This window comes from Acanthisitta chloris, unplaced genomic scaffold (assembly GCF_000695815.1).
Source record: "Acanthisitta chloris isolate BGI_N310 unplaced genomic scaffold, ASM69581v1 scaffold11563, whole genome shotgun sequence".
NCBI lineage: Eukaryota > Metazoa > Chordata > Aves > Passeriformes > Acanthisittidae > Acanthisitta > Acanthisitta chloris.
Window position 1 is genome coordinate 36,011 of NW_008663470.1, and position 27,375 is coordinate 63,385.

At 39.8% G+C, this 27,375-nt stretch overlaps 1 protein-coding gene across 1 annotated transcript; it reads left to right on the forward strand.

Moving 5' to 3' along the window:
- Nucleotides 1-829: 829 nt before the first annotated feature.
- LOC103798733 (lipopolysaccharide-responsive and beige-like anchor protein) lies at nt 830-25,398 on the forward strand (the record flags this gene model as incomplete). The annotated part of the gene is made up of 7 exons (XM_009071014.1): nt 830-947; nt 2,346-2,448; nt 3,612-3,727; nt 4,008-4,120; nt 15,900-16,040; nt 17,318-17,437; nt 25,246-25,398. Coding segments are annotated over 7 exons (864 nt in total), but the record flags the coding sequence as incomplete, so codon positions are not given.
- Between the last annotated feature and the right edge of the window lie 1,977 nt (nt 25,399-27,375).

Genomic DNA, 27,375 nt, shown 5'->3' on the forward strand with positions numbered 1-27,375 from the left:
ACTTACATAATTAAGCTTGGAAATGAAAAGGAAAAAGTGAAGCAACAAAGAAACAAAGTGGCTGAGGACTGAAAATGGGATTAGTTTGAATTGTGAGGGCAGACTAAGCATCTGTGTCTGTCAGATGGGATGACAGGAATTGTAACAAGTTACTTTGACAACCGCTTACTCCATAGAGAGATTATGCTGAGTTCATTTGCAGGTTTGTGTTTAACCTTAGCTGACAAAATGATACTTAACCTCTTATACAGACAACCTTTCTCGTTCCAGAATTAATGAGTGTTGCCTTAACGATAAACCTAAGGAACATTTATTTTTTTTCCTCCTTTAAAGACATTTTTTTCCTGCTTATTTGTAACTGGCCTTTTATTGCAGTGCTCAAGTGAGTGCAGATGCATCTAATGCCACTAATAATGCATTTCACAGTATGTTTTTATGCTTTGCTAAAGGGCCAAATATTTCTGAAACTCAAACTATTATGGAAAATAGGCTGTTGTATTTAAAGGAAAAAAATACATGTGAATTTGAATAATATTTGACATGAGTAGTTGTGCCATGGTCTAGTAACAATGCTAGGGTTGGACTCGATGATCTTTGAGGTCTCTTCCAACCAGGTTGATTCTGTGATTCTATTCTATGAATTTAGGAGTACAAAATGTCCATTATAGGTTCATAGAATGATTTGATGTTTGAGCATCGTTTGATTTTGTGACAGGTTTTGCATGTGGTTGGTAGAATCCATGTTGGTGAGCCAAAGGATTTCTCTTTTATGAGGTATCACCTCTACAGACAACATTTTTAAAGGATTCTCCCTGTCTCCTTCTCCTAGATTCTGGCATACACAGAAGGACTCCATGGGAAATGGCTCTTCTCAGAAATCCGATCTATCTTCTCTCGACGTTACCTGTTGCAAAACACAGCTCTGGAGATATTCATGGCCAACAGAGGTACAGTGAGTTTAAGGAATGACACGTGTGGATTTGGGGACATGTACATTCTGTTTGGATTGCTTAGTCATGCCTGTTTTGGCTTGGATTAAATGTCTCAGTATTTAAGTTAGTGTATTTTAGTAATTGCGTTTCTGCTTTCAGTTTTTTTCAATGAGGAATTATGACTAGGTATGAAAACAGTGCCTCAATTTCATTTAGATCCACATGGCATTCTCTGGAAACTCCTGCTTAAGGCATTCCTCCCTCTGACCTGTCATGGTTGAAGGATTTTCTGTGTCCCTTTGGAGGCTTAATAGTTGTTAGTTGCTCATACCAGGAGCAACATCATGAGAGAACTTCACTGCTGGATTGGACCAGTGACTGACCTACCTTCTGCTGAATTTCTACTAATCATTTTGTTCAGTTAGACCCTAGTGCAACTCTTGGAAGTAAATATGGGTTTACCTTGTTTATGAACCATTTTTTCATTCTCCCCATCCTTCAGTTCCTTTTTCAGACACACATATACACTGTGACAAGTCACTCAAAATACTGTGCATGGAGACTTGGAGAACTTTCTTCTGCCATTTTCTCCCCCTACATTTTATTTGAAAGCAGGTTATAGGATGTCTTTGCAGTTTAGACTAAGATTCTTCAGGTACTTTTATACAAAGGCACCAACTAAAGTAGGTCATAAGATAACCCTTTTCAAATGTAAAGCATTGGTTTGGTTGTCCTGAAATCAGTAACTGTTTCACAGGGAACATGTTTTATGCAGTTAGTATTTATCAGAGCTTAAAATGATGTCTGAGCATGAACATGGTTGGTAAGTATCTTGTAGAGCTTTGTTGTGCATATCTGAAGTGCATATTATCCAGCAGAATATTCATCATATGCATAAAGATTTTCCTACTCTGGAGGCTGTAGTTGTGCCCTGTGAAGTCATCAATGTCCACTGTGATATCAGAACTGGATTATTTAGATCTTTAGGTTGCTGTTTCATGTCATTCAAATGTTTCAAGCAAAATATGGAGCTAATATTTTGAGGATAATGTCTAGAAAATAGCTAGAGAGTAAATTAGTAAATGTGTGAACCAATTCATATCTATACTTTTTTTTCCCCAGTTCTAGACAGTCAATCTGTGCATATAGGTGTAACTTCTCTTCAGAAAGGAGAATAAATATAGACCAGTGACAACTTCTGTTGAAATTCCTGTTAGTGGCAAACAAAAGGAGTCTGAAAATTATCAAAAAATACATTTATAGTAACCTAGAAGGAAACATGTCTAATCTCTTCCTGCTTTAGCACCTAAGCTTAAGGTTAAATTGTGCAAGAAAGCTGAAAATAAAAGGTGTAAAATCATGTTCTCAACAATTCTGCTCTTCAACTCTTCATTTCACCTCCTGTGTTCACAGTGGCTGTCATGTTCAACTTCCCTGACCAAGCAACAGTAAAGAAAGTGGTTAACTGTCTACCTCGAGTTGGTATTGGCACAATCTTTGGACTACCCCAAACCAGGTATTTTACAATTTGAGTTAATTTTATCTGTCAGTTCTAGAAGTGAATTTTTCCATCAAACTAGCCCACATGGTTTGAAGCATTGACTCCTGTTGGCTGACACGTCCTCAGCCTGTCCCTTCTCCCTGCTAACTGCAATGTGTTTATATAGGAAAAACTTCTGGATTTGAGATGGGGTTTTTTTGGTTTGATTTCTGTCTGTTCTAGGGAAGAAAGCTTCTTTTTGGCAGTGATAATCATGTACCTACTAAAGAATGTAGGTTTCTTTATGCTTGCTAGCTCACTAAAATTTAAGGCTAATTGTAAGACTGATACGTTAAAATATAGACACATTTGTTGAAAATTTCACATCCATTTATAGTGAACTTTGTTTACAACATAATGCACTTTATTAAAAAAAATTCAATTACAGTAACTGTTTTCGTGATTTGTTTACCAATACCTGTAAAGATTTGATAACTAAAACTATGTCTAGATTTTTTCCCCTCTAAATGATGTGGGTTTGGTATTTACAGATGTTTTTGTTTTGAACAAAAGAGTCTTGGGAATTTCATGAAAAGCTCTTCTCTGCTTGATTTATCACCCCAAGGAATGACTCCACAGTCTTCTTTCACAAACATTAGGAAATCTGGAACCAAATTCTAAAAGTTGAGTTATTTATGACTAATTCCCCAACACTGCCCAGAATTTAAATCTCAAGAGGATGAACTTGATAATGAAGTTATATCATCTTATCATTGTTTTCCTTTTTTCTTAAGGGATTTAAAAATCTCTCTGAAAAGATTCATTTACTTTTAGGTGAAATTCTAAAAGTAGTGTGATTTTCTTGTTTAATGGTTTTCCATCTCTCCAAGTCTTGAGTAACTTTTCCCTGTAATATATCAGTCCACCATGGAGCAGCTGAATTTGCACAGCTGTAAAGGTTTTTGTTTGAAATCTTTCCAGTCTTGACATATTCAGCTGTCAGATGTTTTAAGGCTTTTCTTCTTATTAGATTAAAAAGCTTTAAAAATGAGCTGCAAGTATCCAAAACAGCAGTTTGATCTCCAGAGAAATCTAGCATAGAACTAGTAAAAAGGTTATGTACAACTGCCACTAAAATTCAGATAAGGAGAAAGGAAAACTCAGCAGGTTTTCTCATTAGTTTTTTTTCCCCATTTCAGACGTATTTCTTTGGCTAGTCCACGACAGATTTTCAAAGCTTCCAACATGACCCAGCGATGGCAACACCGAGAAATCTCCAACTTTGAATACCTGATGTTCCTGAACACTATAGCAGGTAACACAAACCCCTCTGGTTTAACTCTGACTCATCCTGTGTGCAAGAGTTTGCAATTGAAGTGAAATGAGCTCCAATGTTTTAAGTTAAATACTAGCAATTTGTGAACTTCATTATCCTTTGCAATAAAGCAAAGCAGAACATTGAAATGATAGAAAGCCTGAAATAAACTGCAGTTCTTTTGAAGAGCTCATAAACTTAGATTGTTGTATCTTTGGAGATTGGTGTTTGAGTTAAATAAAACTCCTTACTCACAGTGAGTTTTGTTGTTGCTTTTCAGGTCGAACTTACAATGATTTGAATCAGTACCCTGTGTTCCCCTGGGTGATCACCAACTATGAGTCAGATGAGTTGGACCTTACACTTCCTAGCAACTTCAGGGATTTGTCAAAGGTATTTGTCAGCAGATGTACCTTTATGTATTTATCACAGTAGCTTGCAGTCTTGAAAATATTTTCTACTGCATTTAGTAACTTGTCATGGTTTAACCCCAGCAGCAGCCAAGAACCACAGAGCTGCTCATACACTGCCCCAGCAATGGGGTGGGGAGAGAATGGGAAGGGTAAAAACTAGAAAAGCTCATGGGTTGAGATAAAGACAGTTTAATAGAGAAAGCAAAAGCTGCACACACAAGCAAAGCAAAACAAGGAATTAATTCAATGCTTCCCATGCACCTCCAGGAGAGCAGGGACACATCACACACAATGGTTAGCTGGGAAGACAAACACCATCACTCCAGATGTTCTCCCTTCCTCCTTCTTCCTCCCACCTTATATCCTGAGCATGATGTCATATGGTGTGGAATATCCCTTTGGTCAGTTGGGGTCACCTGTCCCAGCTGTGTCTCCTCCCAATCTCCCATGCACCCCCAACTCCCTCACCAGTGTGGCAGTGTGGATAGCAGCAAAGGCCTTGGCTCTGTGTGAGCTCTGCTCAGCAACAACAAACACATCTCTGCATTATCAACCCTGAGCTCAGCACAAACCCCAAACACAGCCCCACACTAGCCACTGGGAAGAGAGTTAACTCTTATTCAACCATCATAATGTTTGATGCACAACCAGTAGCAGTGTTTAATTCCTACACGGGATATCCCTACAGGGATAAAGGTTTTAATAATATTTAAAGATATTTCACTGAAATTTTGGCATGGTTTTAACAGTTCTTTACTTGATTTCTTATGCATGTCCAGAAACTCATGAAAATTCAGTGCTCCTACTGAGTAAAGAAAAGGAAAGGGTTTGGTATGGCCAAAAGGATGTCAGCTCAATACTTTTACTTTTTTTGGTATCTGAGAAAATGAAGACTTAACTTGTTTTTATTATTTATAAATTGCAAGTTAAGGTCAGGTATTACAAAGTGCCAAACAGGACTGAAACAGTTCTGTTAATGTATTAGCTGGAAGTGCACAGATCGTGCAGATTTAAAGAGCTGCAGTGTATAGGTTAAACCAACACTTTGTTTAAGCAGCTGCTCATGGCTCTGTTTTGAACATCAGTCACCCAATGATAAACCAAAGCCACTGGAATGGATTGTGGTTAATATTACTGTCAGCCTGAAGAACGCTGCTGACGAATGCCAGGACTGCACTGCCAGGCTCTTACCCTGTTTGCTGGGGTGTTTATTCCTTAAGAGGTGACTATGGGCTGGAATGAGCATTGCATATTATATTTATAGCTGTATATATTTTATTTATACAACAGACACTGTTTCCCACCAGAACCTGTGTGTTTTTCTGCACTACTGATGTTATTTGAAAACACATTTTTTTTCTTTTTCCTAGTTTGGTAGAAGCAATAGATTGTGTTGTGTTGCTGAACTTGGATAAGGAAAGAAACAGAAGTAAAAACACATGGAAAACACTGAGATGTGAAAGCATGATTTTATACTCTCAAAACTTGGAAGATCTTGCTGTCTGCAAATAGCTGTTGATAATTTTGCTTTCATAAGGCACAAAATTTCTCCAAGATCATAAACTGGTGCTATAAGAAGAGGATATTTATGCCACTCTTAAATCTTCTTTTGTCTTCGCTGTAGCTACATGTGTAGATAATAACATTTTTATTCTCATTTTTATCCTTTTCATGCAATATTTGCTAAATCATCATCAGTTTTATAGTGGCTGTTGGGGTGTAATGACTTCTTTTCCAGTCAAGTGTACAAAAGCCAACAAATAACTCTCACCTTCAGTGAACTGAGGAGTTTAATTGGCACGTGGGAGCCACTGATATCAAATACACTTCGACAGAAGAGAATAGATTTTTTTTTTTTACTATGACAAATTAGACTAGTTTTGTTGTTCTGGTGTCACTTCACTGCTGAGTGCTGTGCAGCTCCTCAGCCTGAATTCTGCTGCAGGATGTCCATTCCAGGAGAATGTGCACTGCACATACAACTGCTTATTTACCCCCCTGAGGAGAAACAGTGGGATGGGCATGACATTTCATTAGTTATCTCTTCATATCTTTTGGCAAAGAGATAGAAAGTAACAAAAGTTTTGATATGCATCTATTTTTTTGAGAATTTGTAGGAGAAGTCTTTTTGTCTAGAGAGGCATTAAAACCTGTGCAGACATTCATTGAACCTTTCATGTAGGGAATGAAAATTACCTTTTATTCAGCTCCTGCTCCCAACACAAAATGCAGTTTACTATGAGTTTAAACTGACAAACTCACCAGGATTCAGTGTCCTTCTAAGCATAAAGCATGTTCTAAAATTGGACACTAAAAGAGGATGAGAAGAACAGTGTAAGAACTAACAATAGTGGGTGCAGTGGGGATGACCTATTTTGAGAGGCAATTACATCTGGAATTTAGGCACTAAAACCTTTGAGGTTTGACACTGCTGGGCTCAGCATCTGCCCTGGTTGCCTTGTCACTGGTATTTCAGGCAATAAATTTGTCATCTGTACCTGTGACAAAAGATACCACTTGGTTAAAAAGCATTTCAAAGCCAGATAGGATAACCTGGGAAGGAAGCTAAAAATATTTTTCCTTTCAGGGCAGTTGATGTGAATCCCTGATTAAAACAGGACAATTTAGGAAATAAAATGCTTCAAACTTTGTATCTTAATCCATGGTAGTTAAGAGAAGGTCCATTATATTGTCTAGAATTTTGGATCATCTCAAGAAACAGTGTTAGAGGTGTCAAGTCCAGCCCCCATCTACAGTCAGCTTGGAGCAGTGATGTCTGAAAAGGAGACACATTTTTCATAATGCATTTCTTATTCTGTTATGGATTTTGATCTTTTTAGTATAAAGTGTATTTATCAGGTCCTCTCCTTGATCAGCTAACAAGTTCTGATGCTTTCTTTGTGAAACACAAGTTGCTTTTTTGAGGAGTGTTCCTCTCCTTCCTCTCTGAAATGATATGCAAAATAGGGATCAGTTGAGGGAAATTATTACAGGAACTGGTTTATCACCTTGCTGTGGATGTACATGTGACCTCCATACGTGTTTGTGCAAAGGGCTTGAGAGACATAAACATAATCATGTTGGGAGAAACTTACAGGAGAAGGGATGGATTCAAACAGGAAGAATACTGTGAGCAGAACCTTTCATGTGTTGGTGACATTTAGAAAACCATAAAAGAGAAAAATCTAGCTGGGAGAATGATGACCTTTCTCCTGATCTGTTCTCTTTGAATACGAAGAGAAAGCTGCAAAGGGATGGTGGGAAGGGAATTGTACAGATCCTCTTTGAAGAAAGCTCTGCAAGGTTATGAATTTCTCTTGTTCACATCCCATGGCAGGGCTGTAATTTTAGGTCTGTTATGACCTTTTGTTGTTTAGACCAGAGGATCTGTTTTGGAATTAGTACAAACTAAAGTCTTGAGTAGTCTGTTATAATCCCATGAAAAATTCTAATAATGTCATTTTTTCCCCATTTCTAAACTGGGACAAGTGATTCTGTGAGACTCACAAATGCCAAGAACACTCAGAGAGTCATGGGTGAATGATAAAATTGGTCAATTATCTTTCCTGACAGCTGAGTCGATCTGTCCTATCATTTCTGCTGGCACGTTTGCCAAAATAAGGAGAGAGAGCTGCAAAGGGCCCTGTGGGGCTGTGGCTGCTCTGCACTGTGCTCTGGTTGCTCTGTCCCAGGCTGAGTGTGCAGCACCACGGTCAGAGACCCACGAGGGGACAACCTCACACCTCCTGGTGGGTTCAGCACCACGGACAGGGACCTGGATCGGGCTCTGCTCTTGGGCAGAGCACACAGCCACGAGCAAAGATGAGGGGTTTAAACTGAGCCTTGTCAAGCCCGACCTAGACATGGTCCTTGGAGACACTCCACAGTTTGGGTTTTAGTGCCTGCTCCTGGTTCACTTGCAAAGAGAGAGACTCTGTGCTAGGAACTGCAACAATAGGACAAGGGGGAATGGGTTCAGACTGAAGGAGGGGAAGTTCAGGTTAGATATTAGAAAAAGGTTTTGAACTCTAAGGGTGGTGAGACACTGGCCCAGGTTGCCCAGGGAGGCTGTGGCTGCCCCAAGCCTGGCAGTGTTCACAGCCAGGTTGGATGAGCCTTGAGCAACCTGCTCTGGTGGGAGGTGTCCCTGCCCAGGGCAGGGGGTTGGGGCTGGGTGAGCTCTAAGCTCCATTCCAACCCTTAAATTCTATGATTCTATGATTTTTGAGCTAATATGTTGGTTTGGGCTTCATGCAGCATCTCAGGACCTTTTTTGGTAATAAACATGTGATTTCCATTGTGGTATATTCCTCCACAACTCTTACAGACCTGCTAAGGCTGCAACTTCACCCAAATGTATCTCTGAGATTGTTTATCAAAACATACTTTCTGAAATCCTACTTTTAAATATTCTGGTAATTTCTGCTGCTCTATTACAGCTTCATAACTATCCTTTTCTACAATTGTCTCTTGTTTTCCCTTGTCTTTAGTTGGTTACTCTCTGTATCAGAGCATCTCTGAAAAACAGACAAGTGGATGACAGCACATATCATTGCTGTTCTTACTTTCTCTTTATTTTCTCTTTTCCCACCAGAGGCTTAATTTTTGAAACCCCAAGCACATCCTGTTTGCACTTCAGATGTGCATATCAGTTTCTAGGATCACTTAATTCTCTTAAGTAACTTAATTTTCTAGGAGCTCTTAATTTGTTGAAGTATTAGAGCAAAAGTCAAGTTTGCAGGATCAGAAAGAATCATTTTGGTAATGAGCCTAATAAGTTTAATCTTCCAAGATTAAATATTGCTTGAAATGTCAAACTGCTCAACAGGAAAAACCTAACTTAGAATTAACCATGGATGTTCAAAATTATATTCTAAGTTTGTAGCTGATGTTATTGTTCATCCTGCTCTTGTTTCAGTTTTAGGTGCCCTGAACATATGTCATCTTCTAATTGGAAATGAACTGAGGGAGGTTCATGACCTTATAAATGATCACAAGAAACTATGGGGCATGTGTTTGGTCATAAAATCTACCAGCAATCAAAATAAAGTAATTTCACACACATGTCTTGGGCCACAGACATTTTAAATGTGTGTTTTCTGTCTTCCTAATGTGAAGTGAATGTTTCTCTCTTGATACAGTCTCTCCTTTTTTCTCTTCATACGTTTGAACTCTGGCAGATTATGAGCTGCTGCAGCACATGTCTGTGTAACTCAGATTTGTGAACAAGCATGATGGTAGCTAAGTTGAAAATCACATTCCTATGGGAAATGGGGATGGGATTTATCTCACCTAACTGGAACTGTGTGAAACGGAGTTGGTCAGACTCCTAGGAGCAGGAAGCTTCTTGGGGTCAGCAACAATTCAGGTGTAAAATTAGTGCCCAGAAAATGAGACAATGGTAAAATAATTAGAATCTTTGTTTAAGGAGGAGTTTGAGGTGGTTCTCAGGATGTGGAATTCCTTTGGTGGACACATCAGCTGATATTTCTAAAACTCAAATATCAGCAGTTGAAAATGGGGGTCAAATGCAGGAAGTCAGTAGAAAAAGATTACCAGGAGAAGATGGTATGTTCCCAAAAGCTTGAGGTCAACAGTCTAACAAGATTAATTAAAATAATTTACATATCATATCCAACCAGTCACTTGAAACTCAAGGTTAATTTCCCACATGGAGTGGTCACTGGCATTCCAAAAGTCTGTTCTGTACTTTATACTGCTCAGCATATGTGGAAATCTGAAAAAGGGTATGAAAAGGGAACTGATAAAACTTTCTGACAGTGCTAATCTGTTGATGGTATTGAAGATGATGGCTCACTAATCAGGAGATCTTGTGAAATGGGGAATGAGATGATGGATGAATTCACCGTAGGAGCAAAGCAATGCAAGTGTGAAACAAGATACACATTGATGGGCTCTTAGCTGACTACTCATATTCAGGATTGATATAATCTGATTGTAATAGTTCTGTGAAACAGCACAGATTACAGTAAAAAACTCCTTATACCTTCCCAAGCACATCTTTCTAGCCTGCTGCTACCATTTTTGTCAGGCTTGGTGCTTATACATGATACAGAATAACATATATTTTGTGTGCCCTGACAGAAAACTGCAGAAAATGTGACTTTGTGTCTGCTTTTAGCTGGAGGTCCTAGGCTGTTAGTACAAAAAAAAAAAGGATTATGTTTTTAGTTCTCATTGACTTGTATAGATTTGGTGTTAGGTAGAACGGCTGCTGTTTTCTGTGTCTGGTATGATGTGTTGGAGACCATAGTCTGTGAAGGGAAGAGAATGTTTTAATCTCCTGCTATGGCTCAAGTTCATGTGGCATCTCACTAAATCCTATTTCTCCGAGTCCATGAAAGGTGTTTTTTTCTTTTTTGTTTTATTTGCTTTTTAAGTGAATAACAATGCAGGGTGTGCTTTCGTTTGAGAGATTATATCATGGGGAGTTTGGAGAGACAGGAGCTGAACATGAGCCAGCAGTGTGCTCAGGGGGCCAAGAAGGCCAATGGCATCCTGGCCTGGATCAGAACAGTGTGGTCAGCAGGACCAGGAGGTGATTCTGCCCCTGGACTCAGTGCTGGTGAGGCCACACCTTGAGTCCTGTGCTCAGGTCTGGGCCCCTCAGCTCAGGAGGGACATTGAGGGGCTGGAGCAGGTCCAGAGAAGAGCAACGAGGCTGGTGAAGGGACTGGAGCACAAGTGGCATGAGGAGAGGCTGAGGGAGCTGGGGGTGTTCAGCCTGGAGAAGAGGAGGCTCAGGGGAGACCTTATCACCCTCTGCAACTCCCTGACAGGAGGTTGGAGTCAGGTGGGGGTTGGTCTCTTCTCCCAGGCAACCAGCAGCAGGACAAGAGGGCACAGACTCAAGCTCTGCCAGGGCAGGTTTAGGTTAGATATTCACTGCCTACAAGCAGCTTGTTCTCACCTTGTGATTCCCAGGCACATGATCATGATTCCCTTCACCTGATCATTTGGAGGTGTCCAACACAGGACAGCTGTCTTCAGCTTGGCTTCCCAGTAGTATTGAGGTCTAGCAATGCCTCAGCTACATAGTGTGTGGCTCATTTAATTGTGCTGAACAATTTATTCAACCTTACTGTGCTTAATTAGTCTGTGCTTAATGAGTTTGCAAGTTTGCAGTGCAGCAGTGCATTGTTTTGCAATCTGCTGCAGATTTACACACCGTTGTTAGTAATATGAAGGTAGGGAGATCTTTCCATTGAGTTCAAATTCCTCCAAGGTTTTAGGTGACCTCAGGAATATCCTATAACTAACATATTGCTAAAACATGACTAACCTTGCATAATTGTTTTCCCAGAGACCCTGTCCCAGGTTGCCCAGGGAGGCTGTGGCTGCCCCAACCCTGGCAGTGTTCACAGCCAGGTTGGCTGAGCCTTGAGCAACCTGCTCTGGTGGGAGGTGTCCCTGCCCAGGGCAGGGGTTGGGACTGGGTGAGCTCTAAGCTCCATTCCACCCCCTAAAATTCTATGATTCTAGTCTTTCATGGGTTTTGAAGATTAATGAGTTAAAAACTCTTCCCCGTATAATTTTGGGTGGGAAACAGTAAGAGTGGCAATACTGGTTTGATGAACAGAAACCTGTGTAAAATCCAGTGACACAAGGCAGCACAGGGAGGAACAGGCTATGTCTGTTTTTTGGAGTAGCACTATTTCAGCTCTGAAAACGTATTAGATAGGAGTTCAGTGTGGAACTCTAAATAGCCATATTGTAATTATTTCTATATAAGACTTCAGTCTGTTTATTTTAGGTCATTAGCAGAGTTCCAAAATATATGTATTCTTGACCATGAGCAGCAGAATCCAGGAGAGATTCTTTGTTGGGTGCACCAGGGCTCACTCTGCAAACAGAGGCAAGATGAGCAACTGTTCCAGTGTCTGGCACAGAGTAGGATTAAGAACTATCAGATAGAACTGGACACCATAGTGTCTGGACATATTTGACAGCAGTAGATGATAGGAGTCAGTGTGTTTTCTCGGTTATTTTCAGCAAAGCATTTTTCTTTGTTGCATCTCAAAGACAGAAGTAAGTTTTGGCCAAAGACTGAGATTTACTACCTTCAGTTCTTGGTTAAAGTATGAGATTTCTTTATTTTGAGGTATTCCTACATTTAGGAGCACTTGAAAAATTTATATCAAATTAGGTCTTTTTAAGAACCTTTGTATTTGTAACACATGTTGATATCATAACCACTTTGGGTCAAAACCAAGTGATCATGTCTTAGAAAAAGTGGAACCAAAACCTTCCTTATCACAATTCTTGCTGCAGCTTGGACTCTTTTTTTTAAAATGAACACTGACTTGAAAACCAGATGCATCCTTGATTTTTCAATTGAGTTTGAAAAATTAGCAGCCATAAGTGATTCCTTTCTTACTCCTATAATTTTATTCACTGTTTTTCCGCATTGGACTTTTTCTATCTCTGCTTTGCAGTTTTCCCTCTCCCTCTAAATATTTTTAGAATCTTTTTGGGTGAAGCACTATCTAATTTTCCTCTTAGAAAAGAGGTGCTGCAAATAAAATAGATTCTGGGATTTCAAGAGGCGAAATCTTTTCAGCTTATCCTTCCTTAGAATTCTGTAGCCACAGGGAAAACATGTTGGATAGTGTAAATTTGTGGTCTCACAGCTCAGTTTGGAGTTACTCTTTCACCCTTGTCATTTACCCCCAGGGGAGGAAGTACAGTATGTGACCATGACTCCCTGGTCATTTTGAAGTGTGGAATAATCGCAACATTTCCATTGTTTTTTGTTTTGCTATGTTAAGAGTCAGAGAGTGTTTGAATCTTCCTTGTGCTTTATTCTGTAGCTTCGGCTCGGGGAAGTGTTTGCAGTGCAGTGTAACACACTAGAATCACCTCATCCTTTGAAGCAGTTGTCAGAAAAATATGGGCCTGCCTGGTAGGATGTATTAGGCCAATACATTGTCTCCATTTTATTATGAAGCTGCTGGGGAAGCTGTGATATACAGCACTGTCATTACAGATCTATTGTTAGAAGGGCTCTCCAGTCTTCTGTGTGCTGCCATTAATTTATAGCAGTAAACAATATGTAGCTCTCCAACTGCAGCAAAGCAGAATCTTTTAATGAGGTGGATGTTATTACCACAATAAATCAGTGCATTCGTGTAATGTATAATTCAATGTGTGTATTCCCACTGTAAGTTCTCTGAGTAAGCTGATAGTGTATCATTGTCAGTGCACAGCTCCACAGTTCTTTTTGTTTGGTTTGGTTTGGGTTTTTTTTTTCCCCTAAGCTTTTTTCATTTGGGGACTTTTTTTTTTTCTATTTTTTATTTGCTTGCAAATAAATGTGACGTGCCTTGAGAGTTGTCCTGTTGCAAGCTTCAGAAGCCAACTGTAACAATAAAAGCTGAAATCAATACTGTGGGTTCTGCCTATATAGATCTCGGCTTGATACCTTTTTTTCTTTAAAAAAAAAAAGAGAATGAGATCAATTCTAATTGGGTTTAGCTTTATATTCAAGGAATGTAATTCTATAACTATTGATCTGGGCTATACTCATTTGGAGAGTAATAACAATAGAGGCAGATAAAGAGAATACATAAAATGTTACCGAACCATACACTGTTTCTATTTTTAATTTATATCATTTGTCTACCAATGACCTTCTTTCTTCTTTTCTCCCTCAAGCATAGCTGAGTCTTTAGGGAAAATCAGTACAGATGGAGAGTCCAAAATGGTTCTTGCAACAAAGAGACTTCGTGGAGTCAGTTTCATACTTCCCTGGAATAAATTTGCTAAATCAGATAAAAATCCTTTTATACAGGAACAACTCTTTTAAAGGGTCATATTTCCTATTAGTAAACTGCAAAAATAGTAATTAACTGAAGATGTTTTCTTTCTCCTACTGCAGTTTGAAAGGCACTTGAGGTAAAAAAATCTAAGATTCTATCTTAGGTCATTCATAGATCTAATCTGTCCTAGAAGAGAAAATACTTTGAAGCTTCTGTGCCAAATTTCACGTGAGCTGCAAAGAAACAGTTGCTTGAATTAAAGACTTAGGGTGCTGATACTTTTGTTCAAGGACTTTTCTTTCGGAGTTTTTCCTTGTAGTGTATTAAGTGTATTTATTCTTGGAGAACAGAAAGAAGGAAATATTTTTCCAGGTTTATTCTTTAGTTATACTCGAGTGGATCCATTGTCTGTACAAATGAACATCATTTCTATTAATAACAGAAAAAGAGGGTGCTACATATGTAAAAATATTGTACTGCACATATATTTTACATCTGCATCCCAATTTATTTTAGGCCTCTTGCAGCATTTTGCATGTGGAACTTTTGGGTTTCTCAGTGATTTGTGTGGCATAGACTTTTTTTTTCCCCTCCAAATCATGTATGTAAATGTCTGCAGAAGAAATAAACAGCTATAGATAACAGAACATTATATTTCTTACTTTGAAATAAATCCCTGGGTGTTTATGTTCTAGGTGAGCACTGAACAAAGAATAGCAGCATTGGGAAAAGTGTGATAGACATTTGTAGCTATACATATATTATTTGTTTCTCGTCTATAAAGGTTTTTACACAGAAATTCTGCTCTTTCATTTGTCTGCTTCAAAGGTTAAAATTTTATGACTAAAGTGAAACTTGTCTGGGGTGGTAAATACAAAGCATAGAAACCAGAACAGCAGTATTATAATTCCAGGTCTAATCTCAATATTCTTCTACCCTCTCAGTCAGAATTTTTTTCTCCAGAAAATATCCAGAGATGTTTCTCCTTGTCACTTAGTGTTTGCTTAATAGTGTATTCCACATGAACACAGATCCTCAGCACACAAGTTGACAACTCTCTGTCCGAGACATTTTACTCTGAGTTGCTTTTTAATCACTGACTTGCATCAGCTTTAAATAGAAATTAAGCCTATATTAGTGTAGAAGAGACATTTTTCCAACCAGCCACGTGCCCATGCACAGGATCCTGGTTCCAGATGCAGAGATCTGTCCAGGTGCTTCCTGAACATGAGCCACAGTGTGCTCAGGGGCCAAGAAGGCCAATGGCATCCTGGGCTAGATCAGGAACAGTGTGGTCAGCAGGACCAGGGAGGTGATTCTGCCCCTGGACTTGGCACTGGTGAGGCCACACCTTGAATCCTGTGCTCAGTTCTGGGCCCCTCAGCTCAGGAGGGACATTGAGGTGCTGGAGCAGGTCTAGAGCAGAGCAACGAGGCTGGTGAAGGGACTGGAGCACAAGTGGCATGAGGAGAGGCTGAGGGAGCTGGGGGTGTTCAGCCTGGAGAAGAGGAGGCTCAGGGGAGACCTTCTCACCCTCTGCAACTCCCTGACAGGAGGTTGGAGTCAGGTGGGGGTTGGTCTCTTCTCCCAGGCAACCAGCAGCAGGACAAGAGGGCACAGACTCAAGCTCTGCCAGGGCAGGTTTGGGTTGGATATTAGGAAGAGATTTTTTTATGGAGAGAGTGCTCAGGCATTGGAATGTGCTGCCCAGGGAGGTGGTGGATTCCCCATCCCTGGAGGTTTTCAAGCTGAGACTGGATGTGGCACTTAGTGCCATGGGCTAGTGACCACGGTAGGGTTGGACTTGATGATCTTGGAGGTCTCTTCCAACCTGGTTGATTCTATGATTCTATGATTCTCTTATCTGCTCTTGCTAAACACCAAACACAGTCTCTGTGCATGCTGATAATTCTAGTTACCAGCAAGGGCTGCATGATGTGGTCATAGTCATTTGATTTACTCAGTGTGTTTGTTTTGTAGCCTATTGGAGCTCTGAACCCAAAGAGAGCAGCCTTCTTTGCTGAGAGATATGAATCATGGGAAGATGAGCAGGTTCCAAAATTCCACTATGGCACACATTACTCAACTGCAAGCTTTGCACTCACGTGGTTATTAAGGATTGTAAGTATATCTTTTCAAAATGCCTTTTCTTTAAATGAGAATGGAAGCATTAAATAAATATATAAAGGAATAAATAAAGTAAAACTCAGTGGTATGGGAGACCACTGAAATTTTCTGGTAATTGTAATCACTGGGGTCAGTAGGATAAATGTATTGCAGAGGTCAAGCAGAAAGTTTTAATTGTTATGGGAGAATCTTTTCAAATCAGTAAAGCTTGTTCTTTTTAAAAATTGTTTTTTAATGGACATTCTCATCCTTCTTTAATCATGGTTGACTTTCCTTCCTTGCATATTTTCTGACTGGACCAAGTACCAAACCTTTGTGGTTCTTAATTGATGTGTTTAATATGCACCTCCTAAAAGTAGGAGTTGGTTTCTCATGAAATTCTGGGATGCAAGTGATTAGGTTTTAAAAATCTGCTGCAACTGATATGGAAGTGATTTTTGAGATGCTACCTATTGATAATGTATTGGTTAAACAATGCATTTTGCTATAGAATTGAAAGGCCATTTATCTCCTAGGAAGTAATTTCTTTGGGAAAGCATTAGCAGCACACCATTAATTAAAGCTTGTTAGAATGTACAAGCATACATAAACCCCTGAAGTAATTTATAGTGCTTAGCTAATTTCAAGCAATTATCCACTAATATGTGCTTAAGTGTTCTTTAACTAAGAGGAGGCTTTTAAATCTTCCAAAGATTTTTCTAAGTCATAAATTATATATGAAACAATAACAATCCTAAAGCTGTTGGTGTTGAATGCTTTATATGAGCAGATCACCTGGAACAAAATAAAACGCATGTCTGATTTTCCTTAGATCTTAGTTTAAAAAATACCTCGGGTATTTGTGTCACAACTGAAGGCACCTTCTTCTCCACCCTGTGAATATTTTCTCTGAGGTTTATTTGCTTTTCTTTTCTGAGTAAATATGCATGGAGGTGTTCAAGAAGTGTCCATATGTGGCACTTGGGGGACAGGGTTTGGTGGTGAACACAGAAGTGCTGGATTAAAGCTTGGACTCAATGATCTCTGAAGTCTTTTTCAACCTCAATGTTTCTGTTGTGTGAATAGGAATAAAAAGCATTTCTTTTACAAATAAGTGTCAATTTGTACTTCTCATTTGTGGATAATAGAATTAACCCTTTGCTGTTAGTCATGTCTCTGCCAGAAAATCAACATCCTTAACTACGAGACCCCAAAAATCCTCTTTTTTAACCCTGTAATTTCTAAAGAAATGTATTGTTGGTTTTAATTAATCTTTTTATATATCTATGTAGGAACCCTTCACAACCCTTTTCCTGAATCTGCAAGGTGGGAAGTTTGATCATGCAGACAGAACTTTTTCATCTATTTCCAGAGCTTGGCGCAACAGTCAGCGCGACACCTCTGACATCAAGGTAAGAAACTCCCTTAGCAGATTTTAGGTTGCACCTGCCTTCAGTGTAGCTGTGGTTGGAGGAGGACAAGTTATGAGAAGGGGCAGGAGGAAGATCAGGAGCTATCCTGTCATGTGGGAACTGATGGGAGATGACACGTGGCTTTGCTTCTATTAGAATATTTCAGTGAATTCTTTTGTAAAATTATAGCAAACACTTTTAGCCCTGAGACTAAAATAGGGCAAAATTGGCCTTTGTGCTACAGATGTGTGTTTTACTGCCTTTTCGTTCCTTAGGACAAGTTTTAAGCCTTCGTAAAATCAATGGAAACTGGTATAGATTTTTAACCACTTAGTTTCATTAAGTACTCTGTTCATGTTTCTGCTCCACTCAGGTAAGAATGTTTCAGTTCATAGAACTTTATGTAGTATTAACACTAGGCATCCCAACTTACTTTGGGGAAATTTCTGCAGTTTGAGCCTATTTCATTGTTTTACTATGGCCAGAAAGAGGAGGGGACTGTTAATTTAGATGCAGAAGGGGCAAAAACTAGTCTTAGGATGAGAAATAAGTCGCTATGGGATGAAGAGCTGGGAGGGAGATCTAGAAGCAGAAAGACTCTATGCTGAGTAGACAAAGGACTACAGAAATCCAGATGCTGAGGATACTGAGATGGAACAGAATTTGGCCTGATATTGAACCTATCCTAACAGGGGCACTGGGCCTGGCAACTGAACAAGACATAGGTGGGAACAGAAGAGAAATGAATCTGATGCTTAGTTGTTGTATAAAAAGAGACCTAGAATGAAGTGGATCAGGAAGCTAAGGCAGGAACATCTAGAAATTCCAGGGGTAGAGCTTTAGGTAGTAGTTATTGATGGAAGGAAGGAGGTAAACAAATAGATTCTGGGATCTGAGGAAGATTTTGAAGTGGGGAGGAGAACAAAGGATACAAGGATCCTGGCACTGCTGGGAAAGCTTTGTTAACCTCAAATCCAAGCAGAAGGATTAATATCAGAGTTGGGGGTTCTAATGGAAGGAAGGATGGAAAAGTGTTGTGTGAAGAAAATCAGAGGTTAGTGCAGGGATGTCATACAGCTAGCAAGAGATGTAAGTTACACAAAACCATTCTCAGTGAGGAGACAATTAAAGAAAGGATTGATCTGCAAATTAATGGATGAGAAAATTGTCAACTGATAGTGCTGCAAAAGTGATGCCTTTCTTGGCTCTGTGAGTCCTCACCAATAGAATCAATGGCAATCTGTGATTAGTGGAATTAATACCACTTGCAAAATGATGTGATGACTATATGACATTGGGAAAGAACTGTTTAGAAAACACAAGGACATTAGGTTTGTTCAGATTGACTGGTCATTGTGGGCCTCATTTCCTGGGAGCTGACAAGACAGACAGAAATTCAGAGTATATTTTTTGTTGGGTTTTTGTTTTGAGAAATGGAAGTGGACAAATGAAGTATTTAGTTTCTAAAAAAAGGAGCCAAGAAATTATGAGGTGAACTGAACTACAACTCACAGAGAAATACTTACCCAGATAATCAGACCGTGTTTAAGTGCCAGGAAGATAACTAGGAGACAAGCAAAATGAAACACATATTTATCAAGAGGAGATTATGTCAAAGCAATCACAGGTTCTGATGAGAAAAGGGAACAGACCTTACAAACAGAGAAGAAGCAGATGATGATCTTAGTTTTTTGCATTGTCTTATGAGTGAGCTGAGATAACTCAGTCTAAGGAATCCACTGTATTTGGAGAATAGCTACAGCTCGCTGTTAAATTGAAAGATGTACAGAGTGGAATAAGAGGTTAGGCCTCAATTTCCATTGATACTAGACTGGAAGGTACTGGAAGTGTTGTGGAATTTGGAGCAGAAAGCAAAATTATTTCAGAAATGTGTTAGGTGGAGTTTGTTAGGGAACAGTGAGTGAGAACTGTAGTTTTCATTCCAGTTCTCATACAGTTCTAACACAAGGAACAATCTGCTGTGCCAAAAAAAAGAGGTGTAGGGTTCTAGTACATCTAGAACCACAAGGTGATTGCGAGAAGTTGTTTCTCACATGAAGGGAATGAATGCAATTATTGGTGCTTGCTCTCCTAAGATTGTTGTTAATCCTGGTTGGAGGCACTGGATATTACAGGGAGGACTAACCTGGCCAAGCTTTGGAAGCAGCTCTTGTTGGCTGCTATCACTGCAACAGAGAAAGCTAAAGCATATGTGTGGTCACAACCAATCTGTGTCAATATCCTGGGAAAGCCTTGGATGGCTGATCAAAGCAGGGAACTAACGCTGCGCTCTAGTGTAACCTTTGGTTGAACTTTGCAAATTTTGATTTCAAGGGGTGATATGTTGCATAAAATTTAATTTCCTAGTTCTGCCCATTTGAGCCATATGAACTAAAAATCCTTTGGAAGTTTGCTAGTATCTTACTGCCACTCTGGCACTGTTATTTGCTAATTAGCTCCGGCCTGCTGCCTTTAACTGATTAACTATGTGTTTTTAGGTGAAATCCTCTGCACTGAGGAATATTGAATACATTTCAATTCTGGGAGAGTACCACTGAGTACTTTTAGTGGTCATGCCTGTCTAGTGCTTTAACTCAGTTGCTTCTTAATTTCCATTAGTGCAAACAATCCTGGTTGGTTTGGTTAATCCTGTATGAAAGGCAAACATGGACAGGCTGGCAGTGTAACAGAACAGCAGTTTAGTTTTGGGCTTAGATTAGGTTCAGAATGCAAAGTTAAGGCTGTCTTTGTTTGTTGCTGTTTGAGGAATCAGTGTATTTGCACATACTTGCTCAGGAGCAGCTGCTCCTTCTGGTTTGGTAGCTAACCTGTTGCTGATTTATTTCTCATTATATTTACAGCAGCATGATTGTTATCCATGTTGCAATTTTGCGTGTATTTTCTCTTTTTCAAGTGTAGGACTTTGCTGATGGGTTTTTTTGTTTTTTTGAACCATATATACACATTTCAAGATCATCTCAAATCCTCTTGCTGTCCTGCAAACAGCTCTGCTCCTGCCTTAGTGTCATCTGCAATTTTACTTCTGCACCTTCTGTGCCAGGCATTAATGAGATTATTGACTGGTATTAGGAGCAGGGCAGACTCCATTACCATGTCCTCCCAGTTTGACAGTGAACTATTGATAACTGTTCTCGGACTGTGGATTTCCAGCTTGGGTACTCCCACATTATTGTAACCTAATCTCATCTCCATTTCTCTGCTTTGCTTATATGTCATGGAGACTGAGACACTCTCAGAGGTCTTTCTCAAACGTGAAGCAACCCCTGACCACTTTTTTTTTTGCCATGCACTGCTGCAGTGTCCTTCTGAAAGGCAAATTCGATTGGCTTAATGTGATTGATTTTTTTGACAATTTTAACCAAGTTATAGTCACTAGCATAGAGTTATATACTGTACTTCATGCCTTTTCCTCTGCTGCTTTGTGTGTGTTTCTCTTTCATGTACTTATGACTTGGGGTTGGTTTTGGTGATTTGATGAGTTTTGTTCAAACGGAGATGCTGGAAGACTGTGGTTTTACAGAAAACATTAGTAAGCTCCTCTTACTTACTAGTAAGTTCCACTCCAGTCTGTCCTAGATTGTTCCATCATAGAATACATACTACTACATGAAAGTCAATCTCACAATGTGACACACATCAGTGGCAGCTGTTGTAAGGCTGTGCACTGCTACTGAATATCTGAATTCATGCAGGTGTGTTTGGCAAGTTATGTTCCTCATAGGATAAACCAGCTTAATTTTAAGTACAGGAAAATTGTTTTGGCAAGTTAACTGTATTGTAGAACTCATTAGCATCACATAATTTTAGAAAATTTTTCTTTAAATCAAGGTTCATGTGTAAAGTCTCTTTGAATTCTAGCAATATCTGGTATAATGTACAGATTGTCTTGGTCTCCTCGAGTGTACTGGTGTTATAAAGTGAGTATCTGGTGTATGAAAACACTAGTGAGATTGGGGGATATTGAATTAAGACTCTTCAGGACTTCTTGGGGAGGACAGTTTGGGAGGAAGGAGAATGCTAAAAAGACATCACAGTTTTGTTATGAGTAGGGTACCAAGACGAAGAACTAAATTATAACAGAAGTGCTAATCGTAGGTCTAAAACTTTGTCTCAAACCATGGATTGTACTAAACAGAGAGCTCCTAAAGTAGTCTCTGACTCAGAAGGTTTTTTCCACTTTCTAATTCTTTGTCTCTGTGTCATGTCTAGGCTAATGACTAAAGTTGAACCTGGACAAAAATTCTTTTGATACAGTCAACTTATGGGGACTGACAGTGCCAACCTTGAAGTAGACTCAGCCTGTGTTAAGTCAGGGGTTCTGCTGGCCATGGAGTGTTCTCAAAATCTATTTGAAACTGTCATAGTGCTGTTATGTACTGTCCTTCAGGTTTTGTAAAGTGTTCCTAAAAGGAATTTTTTTTGGAAGGAAACTGGAGAGGGACTCTGTGTTAGGAGCTGCAGTGACAGGACAAGGGGCAATGGGTGCAAACTGAATGAGGGAAATTTAGGTTGGAGATTAGGCAGAAGTTTTCCCTGTGAGGGTGGTGAGACCCTGTCCCAGGTTGCCCAGGGAGGCTGTGGCTGCCCCAACCCTGGCAGTGTTCACAGCCAGGTTGGCTGAGCCTTGAGCAACCTGCTCTGGTGGGAGGTGTCCCTGCCCAGGGCAGGGGGTTGGGGCTGGAGGATCTCTAATCCCTAAATTCTTTGATTCTATGGTTCTATGAAAAAAGCTTTACATGGAAAGACTGGATTTGCCCTGTGTTTGTCCAGTCCTTGTCACATTTTCCAGGTGAGACATTAAATCATTCTTCAGTCTGGTCCCTCATGGCTGGTCCAGCATCTTCATGTGGTGTTTGTGTGAAAACACTAGGAACTCCTTCCTCCCTCTCCCCATTGAAAACAAGCAAAAAGCACATTCATTATTTTTTCTAATGTTTTTATGTGTCCAGAAATTTCCATCACTAACACAGACACATGAGTCAACATCTGCTGCCTTAGGGTCAGTCTGTGCCTGTGGTGTGAAGGCTTTAAAACAAAGAAAGCTCCACAAATAGAGTGGAGAAGGACTCTTAAGGACTGCAGTTACATGAAGAATATTTATAAACTTAAGAAGAAGTAGTATTTTGTTATCAGGTTTGTTTGCTGGTTTTAGGAAAAGCTTTTCTTTTAGCTAATGTCATTTTCACCCATCCAAAGTCACTGAAAATGAGTGCTAAATACTCCTCAGTTCCAGTGGGTATCTGTTTGCTCTCCCTTTTCCCATGGGGAAATGCACGTGGTCAAGAGAAGAAAAATCCACATCATAAAGAAGCTCCTTTTGTATATCATTATGGTGACAATGAAAAAAACTTTCTGAAAACTCATTTCTGGTATAGCAAAAAGTTTTATGAAAAGTTTCTAATAGCCAAGAGGAGTAGAAGGTGCTGATACTTTGGAATCTTCCAGGCAGCAGATTGTTTCTGTGTCATCTAATGAAAACAATGTGCTCTAGAAAGCCAAATGTTTTCCGGTCTTGTAAGAAACTAATGAGTCGCTGTACATCTGTACATGTATTTCAGGAAGAAATAAAATCATCAGGAACATATGTAATGAGCTTATGTTTTAAGCATTCTGAGTCATGGTATGATTTCATATTTGTGCTGCATGTTGCAATGGAATTCATAGCCCAATGTCTCAGCTTTTTTTTGTTGGTTTCTGTCTGAGATGATACAAACTATAGCAACTTCAGCATTACTTTCTTTTTTACAAACGTTTTCCCTTGCTGCATTCTTTTCTTTCACTTATCCAATGAAATGCTTTCAAATCTTTTTTTTTTATCAAGTCCTTGTCAAGCCTTTGGCACAGAAACATGTTTTTCCCCCTGCCTAGTTAATTAAGGCGACTGTAAACAAAAAGATGTACAATTCAAAGCCAAGCAGTGTTTCACACAAGGCTGGAGGTGATAATAGCTTAATTCCTGCTTGATCTTTCCTGTCTTTGCCCTGGCTACTTCGGATTGACCTTGTCCACAATCTGATGACCTCCCTATTGCACTGAGCCGTTTGAAAAGCTGCTCATGCCATCGCTGACCCCGAGGGGCTATCTGGGAGACCACTGATCCATTGACCCATGTCAAGACTGGGTTTCAGATCTGATCTGCTGAGCTCCTGGCATAGCTACATACTGCACCCACTGCAGGCAAAGCTGCTGGGGCAGTCTGATGGTTTTTCTCCTTCTTAAGTGCCATACAGTTTGCACTTGTGGAAGGCCAATTTTACACCACTCATTTGCTATGAAATACACTTCCTAAAGCAATTACACATATTGATCCTTCCTTTACAAAGGAAGTAAATTCTCTAATTTAGTGGCTCAATTTTTCCAAGTCCATCACTTTGCCAGGTTTATTGAGTGTATTTAAGTCTCAACATCAAGTTCCACAAAAAACAAACCCCACAAACCACCTTTAAAATATATTTAGGGAAGAAATATGTATTTTATGTCTTAATCAGCTTTCTCTGCGAAGTGTTATGTATGCCAGGACTTTGCAGCCATGTAAAGAAGGTTCTACTCACTTGAACTTAGATATGTTTATGTATTACCAAGTGCATATTTTATAAAATGCATAAGAATTTAGGAATTTGCATGTCTGTTTGCAAAGCAAAGAAACACTCCCTTTATCCAGGAGAAAATCCTGATGGTTTTGAGCTTAATTTTGCTTCTTAGCATGTTGTCTTCACTTCTGCCCTCGAATGGATCATTTTCTACCTAATAAAATTTTTCTTTAGCCATTCCGATTACTCTGTCTTGCTCAGAAGAATTGGAAATGGCAATTCCTCTGCTGTATGTGCTTACATTTTTTCCCCAAGCAGAGGTTGCAGAGCTGCCAGGGAGGTGTTGGTGCTGTGTTCCAGTCCTGCTCAGCACAGGCCTATGGAGCACACTTGTTTGGAGCAGTGATGATCCTGGCAAGGAATTGAGTGCAGACCTTGTAACTCTGTGAAATTCCTTCCTTTTTTCCTCATGTGTGTGAAGTTACGCATGATTCTTCACTGTAGCTTAGAGACTGGACACATCATTGAGTTAATGACCTTTCCATGAAAGAAAAGTACTGACTGGACTCAGCTTTGTGGGTTGTTTTTTTAAGAGAACATGTGATATAAGTCCAGGTATTTTAGAATTTATAAAAAAAATATTTATGGGCATTGAAGAATCATAGAATCAGCCAGCTTGGAAAAGAAACCCTACTGTGGTTTCTAGACCATGGCACTAAGTGCCACATCCAGTCTCACCTTGAAAACCTCCAAGGATGGGGAATCCACCACCTCCCTGGGCAGCACATTCCAATGGCTGAGCACTCTCTCTGTAGAAAATCTTCCTAATCTCCAACCTAACCCTCCCCTGGCAGAGCTTGAGTCTGTGCCCTCTTGTCCTGCTGCTGGTTGCCTGGGAGAAGAGGCCAACCCCCATTGGTTGTCCTTAACTTTCCACAAAATATTGTTTGGACCATATGATGTTCCTTACTTTGGTTTTAGAAGTTTCTTTGGGCATAATATGCAATCAAAACCAATGTTCTGAGATGTGTGTGTTATAGCTTAACTCCTTGTCCTGTTAAAAACAGGCTAAGGATTTCTCATGTCTGAAGGTTCCAAGCATAGAGGTGAGGATTTCTCCCTTCTAGGGAAGGAGGGGAATATCTGTGGGAGGATTTGGTGTATTCTCTTTGCCTAATGCCAGTCTATTTTTTACCATGACACAGAGCATCCTCTGCCAGAATTTACAACACAGCATTGTTTTTCATTTATCTACAGGAACTGATTCCTGAATTTTATTACCTCCCAGAGATATTTGTCAACAGCAACAATTACAGTCTGGGAGTGATGGATGATGGAACAGTTGTGTCTGATGTTGAACTTCCACCATGGGCCAAAACCCCAGAAGAATTTGTTCGCATAAACAGACTGGTAAGATCTTTTATTTCGTTTTTTTGTCAAATCACTTTTGGCTTGCAACATTGTTCTGAAATAATTTGGATCTTTGCTTGCTATATATATTTATCATTTACATAGGATGATGTCTGAAACAATCTGAAGAAAGAGATTTACAAGTTTAGGAAGAAAAAAGGCACGGAGTGTTGTTCCTTCTTTGGAACTGATGAAAAGAGTTGGAGTGTGGCCTAAATACACTGGAGATCTTAGCATACTTGTATGTTAGCTCCTAAAGAGCTAAGAAAATTGTAGAATCATAGGATTTTAGGGGTTGGAATGGAGCTTAGAGATCATCCAGCCCTAACCCCCTGTTCTGGTGGTGAGACCCTGTGCCAGGTTGCCCAGGGAGGCTGTGGCTGCCCCAACCCTGGCAGTGTTCACAGCCAGGTTGGCTGAGCCTTGAGCAACCTGCTCTGGTGGGAGGTGTCCCTGCCCAGGGCAGGGGTTGGGGCTGGATCATCTCTAAGCCCCATTCCAACCCCTAAAATTCTGTGGCTCTATGATACTCATAAAGCTGCAGAAGATTTACATCAGAAGAAACCTATGACTTAGAAGTACTCAGAACACTTTACACTGCACTTTTCCTGGTGATGTGATGCCATAGCTGTCAGCAGTGCTGTGACCTGGATTCCTGCAGGCTGTTTTAGGGTGTACCACAATAATCACAGAGCATGTTAGGTGAATGTAGTGTTCTCCTTCATGTAGAAGTATGTGCAAGTTTATTTGCAGCTTGAAATGCATTAAAATTTAGCAGGATTATTTGGCAAACCATACTGAGATGCAGCTTTTGATCTTGCAGGCGTGATGATAGGTAATAGGGAAGGGAGGTAGCCTGGCCCTCTCTGAGCTTGGAGTGTGCTGGTGATTCAGGGTAACCTGAGAAATGAAGAGCTGTGTTCTTAAGATGATTGTCAAAGGCAGATGGAGGCCTTGATCTCTCCTGACTGTGGTATTTTAGATTTCCATAAAATACAGTTTTTATTCTATTAATTACAGGTCTGACTCTCCCCACTGTGAAGTTACTTTCCATCTCCTGGTTCCTCTTAAATTTCTTTTCTGCATTTCTAACCTTGGGCCAGGTGTTTCTCACCCTCACCTCTCTGTATGCTCTGACCTAACATTCCCTCATCCTTCTCTCATTTCCCAGAGCCTTTGCTACTAGTGTCTGCCTCTTTTGCAGCTCTCTTGAATATCTCTCACCTGTGCTCTGTTCTCAGGATGAACATTTACAGGAACATGCAGTTTTCAAGTATCAAATGGAGAGAACAGACTTGTTTTTAAGCCTTAAGCTAGTTACGAAAGTAAGAAGTAATTCATCAAGTGACAGTGCATTAAAGCATGTCAGAAATCATCCTTTTTGGTAACTCTAAGTCCCTGGTACTGTTTCCGTAACTCAGATATGAGGTTTTGGTGAGTCTGATAGCATTAAATTTAAACCTCTGTGCCAGTTAATTACATTACCTGTTTCTGTGCCTAGTTAACCTTACTGTGGTGGTGGTGGTGTCCCTGTTAGTGCTGGTGTGGATGGGACCCTCTGTCCTCTGCCCTTTTTGCAGTGGAATAAAATGGAGAAAATTACATGCAGATATTAAATTGCTTTTTCTTGTTAATGCTAAGTGGGTTGCATAGCACCAGCATCACATCAGCATGGAGTCATTTGTAAGCAGAATAGGTGTGTTTAGGAAGAATGCTTAAAGCTCAGATTCTCACTAATACTACCAAGAAAAGCTTGATGGTTCCTTACTGCTTCCTGCCCCAGATGAAATAGTGACTATGTATTTTAAGTGCTCATTTTGTAAACTATCACACATAGAGATTTTTTTTTTCCCCTCTGCATTTCAGTTTCCCTCCTTTAAGCCCACAGATCTTACACAACGATTGGAGCTCATGAAATGCATACTACTTTGATCTGTGACCTTTTTGTGGTGCTAATCGGGTTCCTGATATCATTAT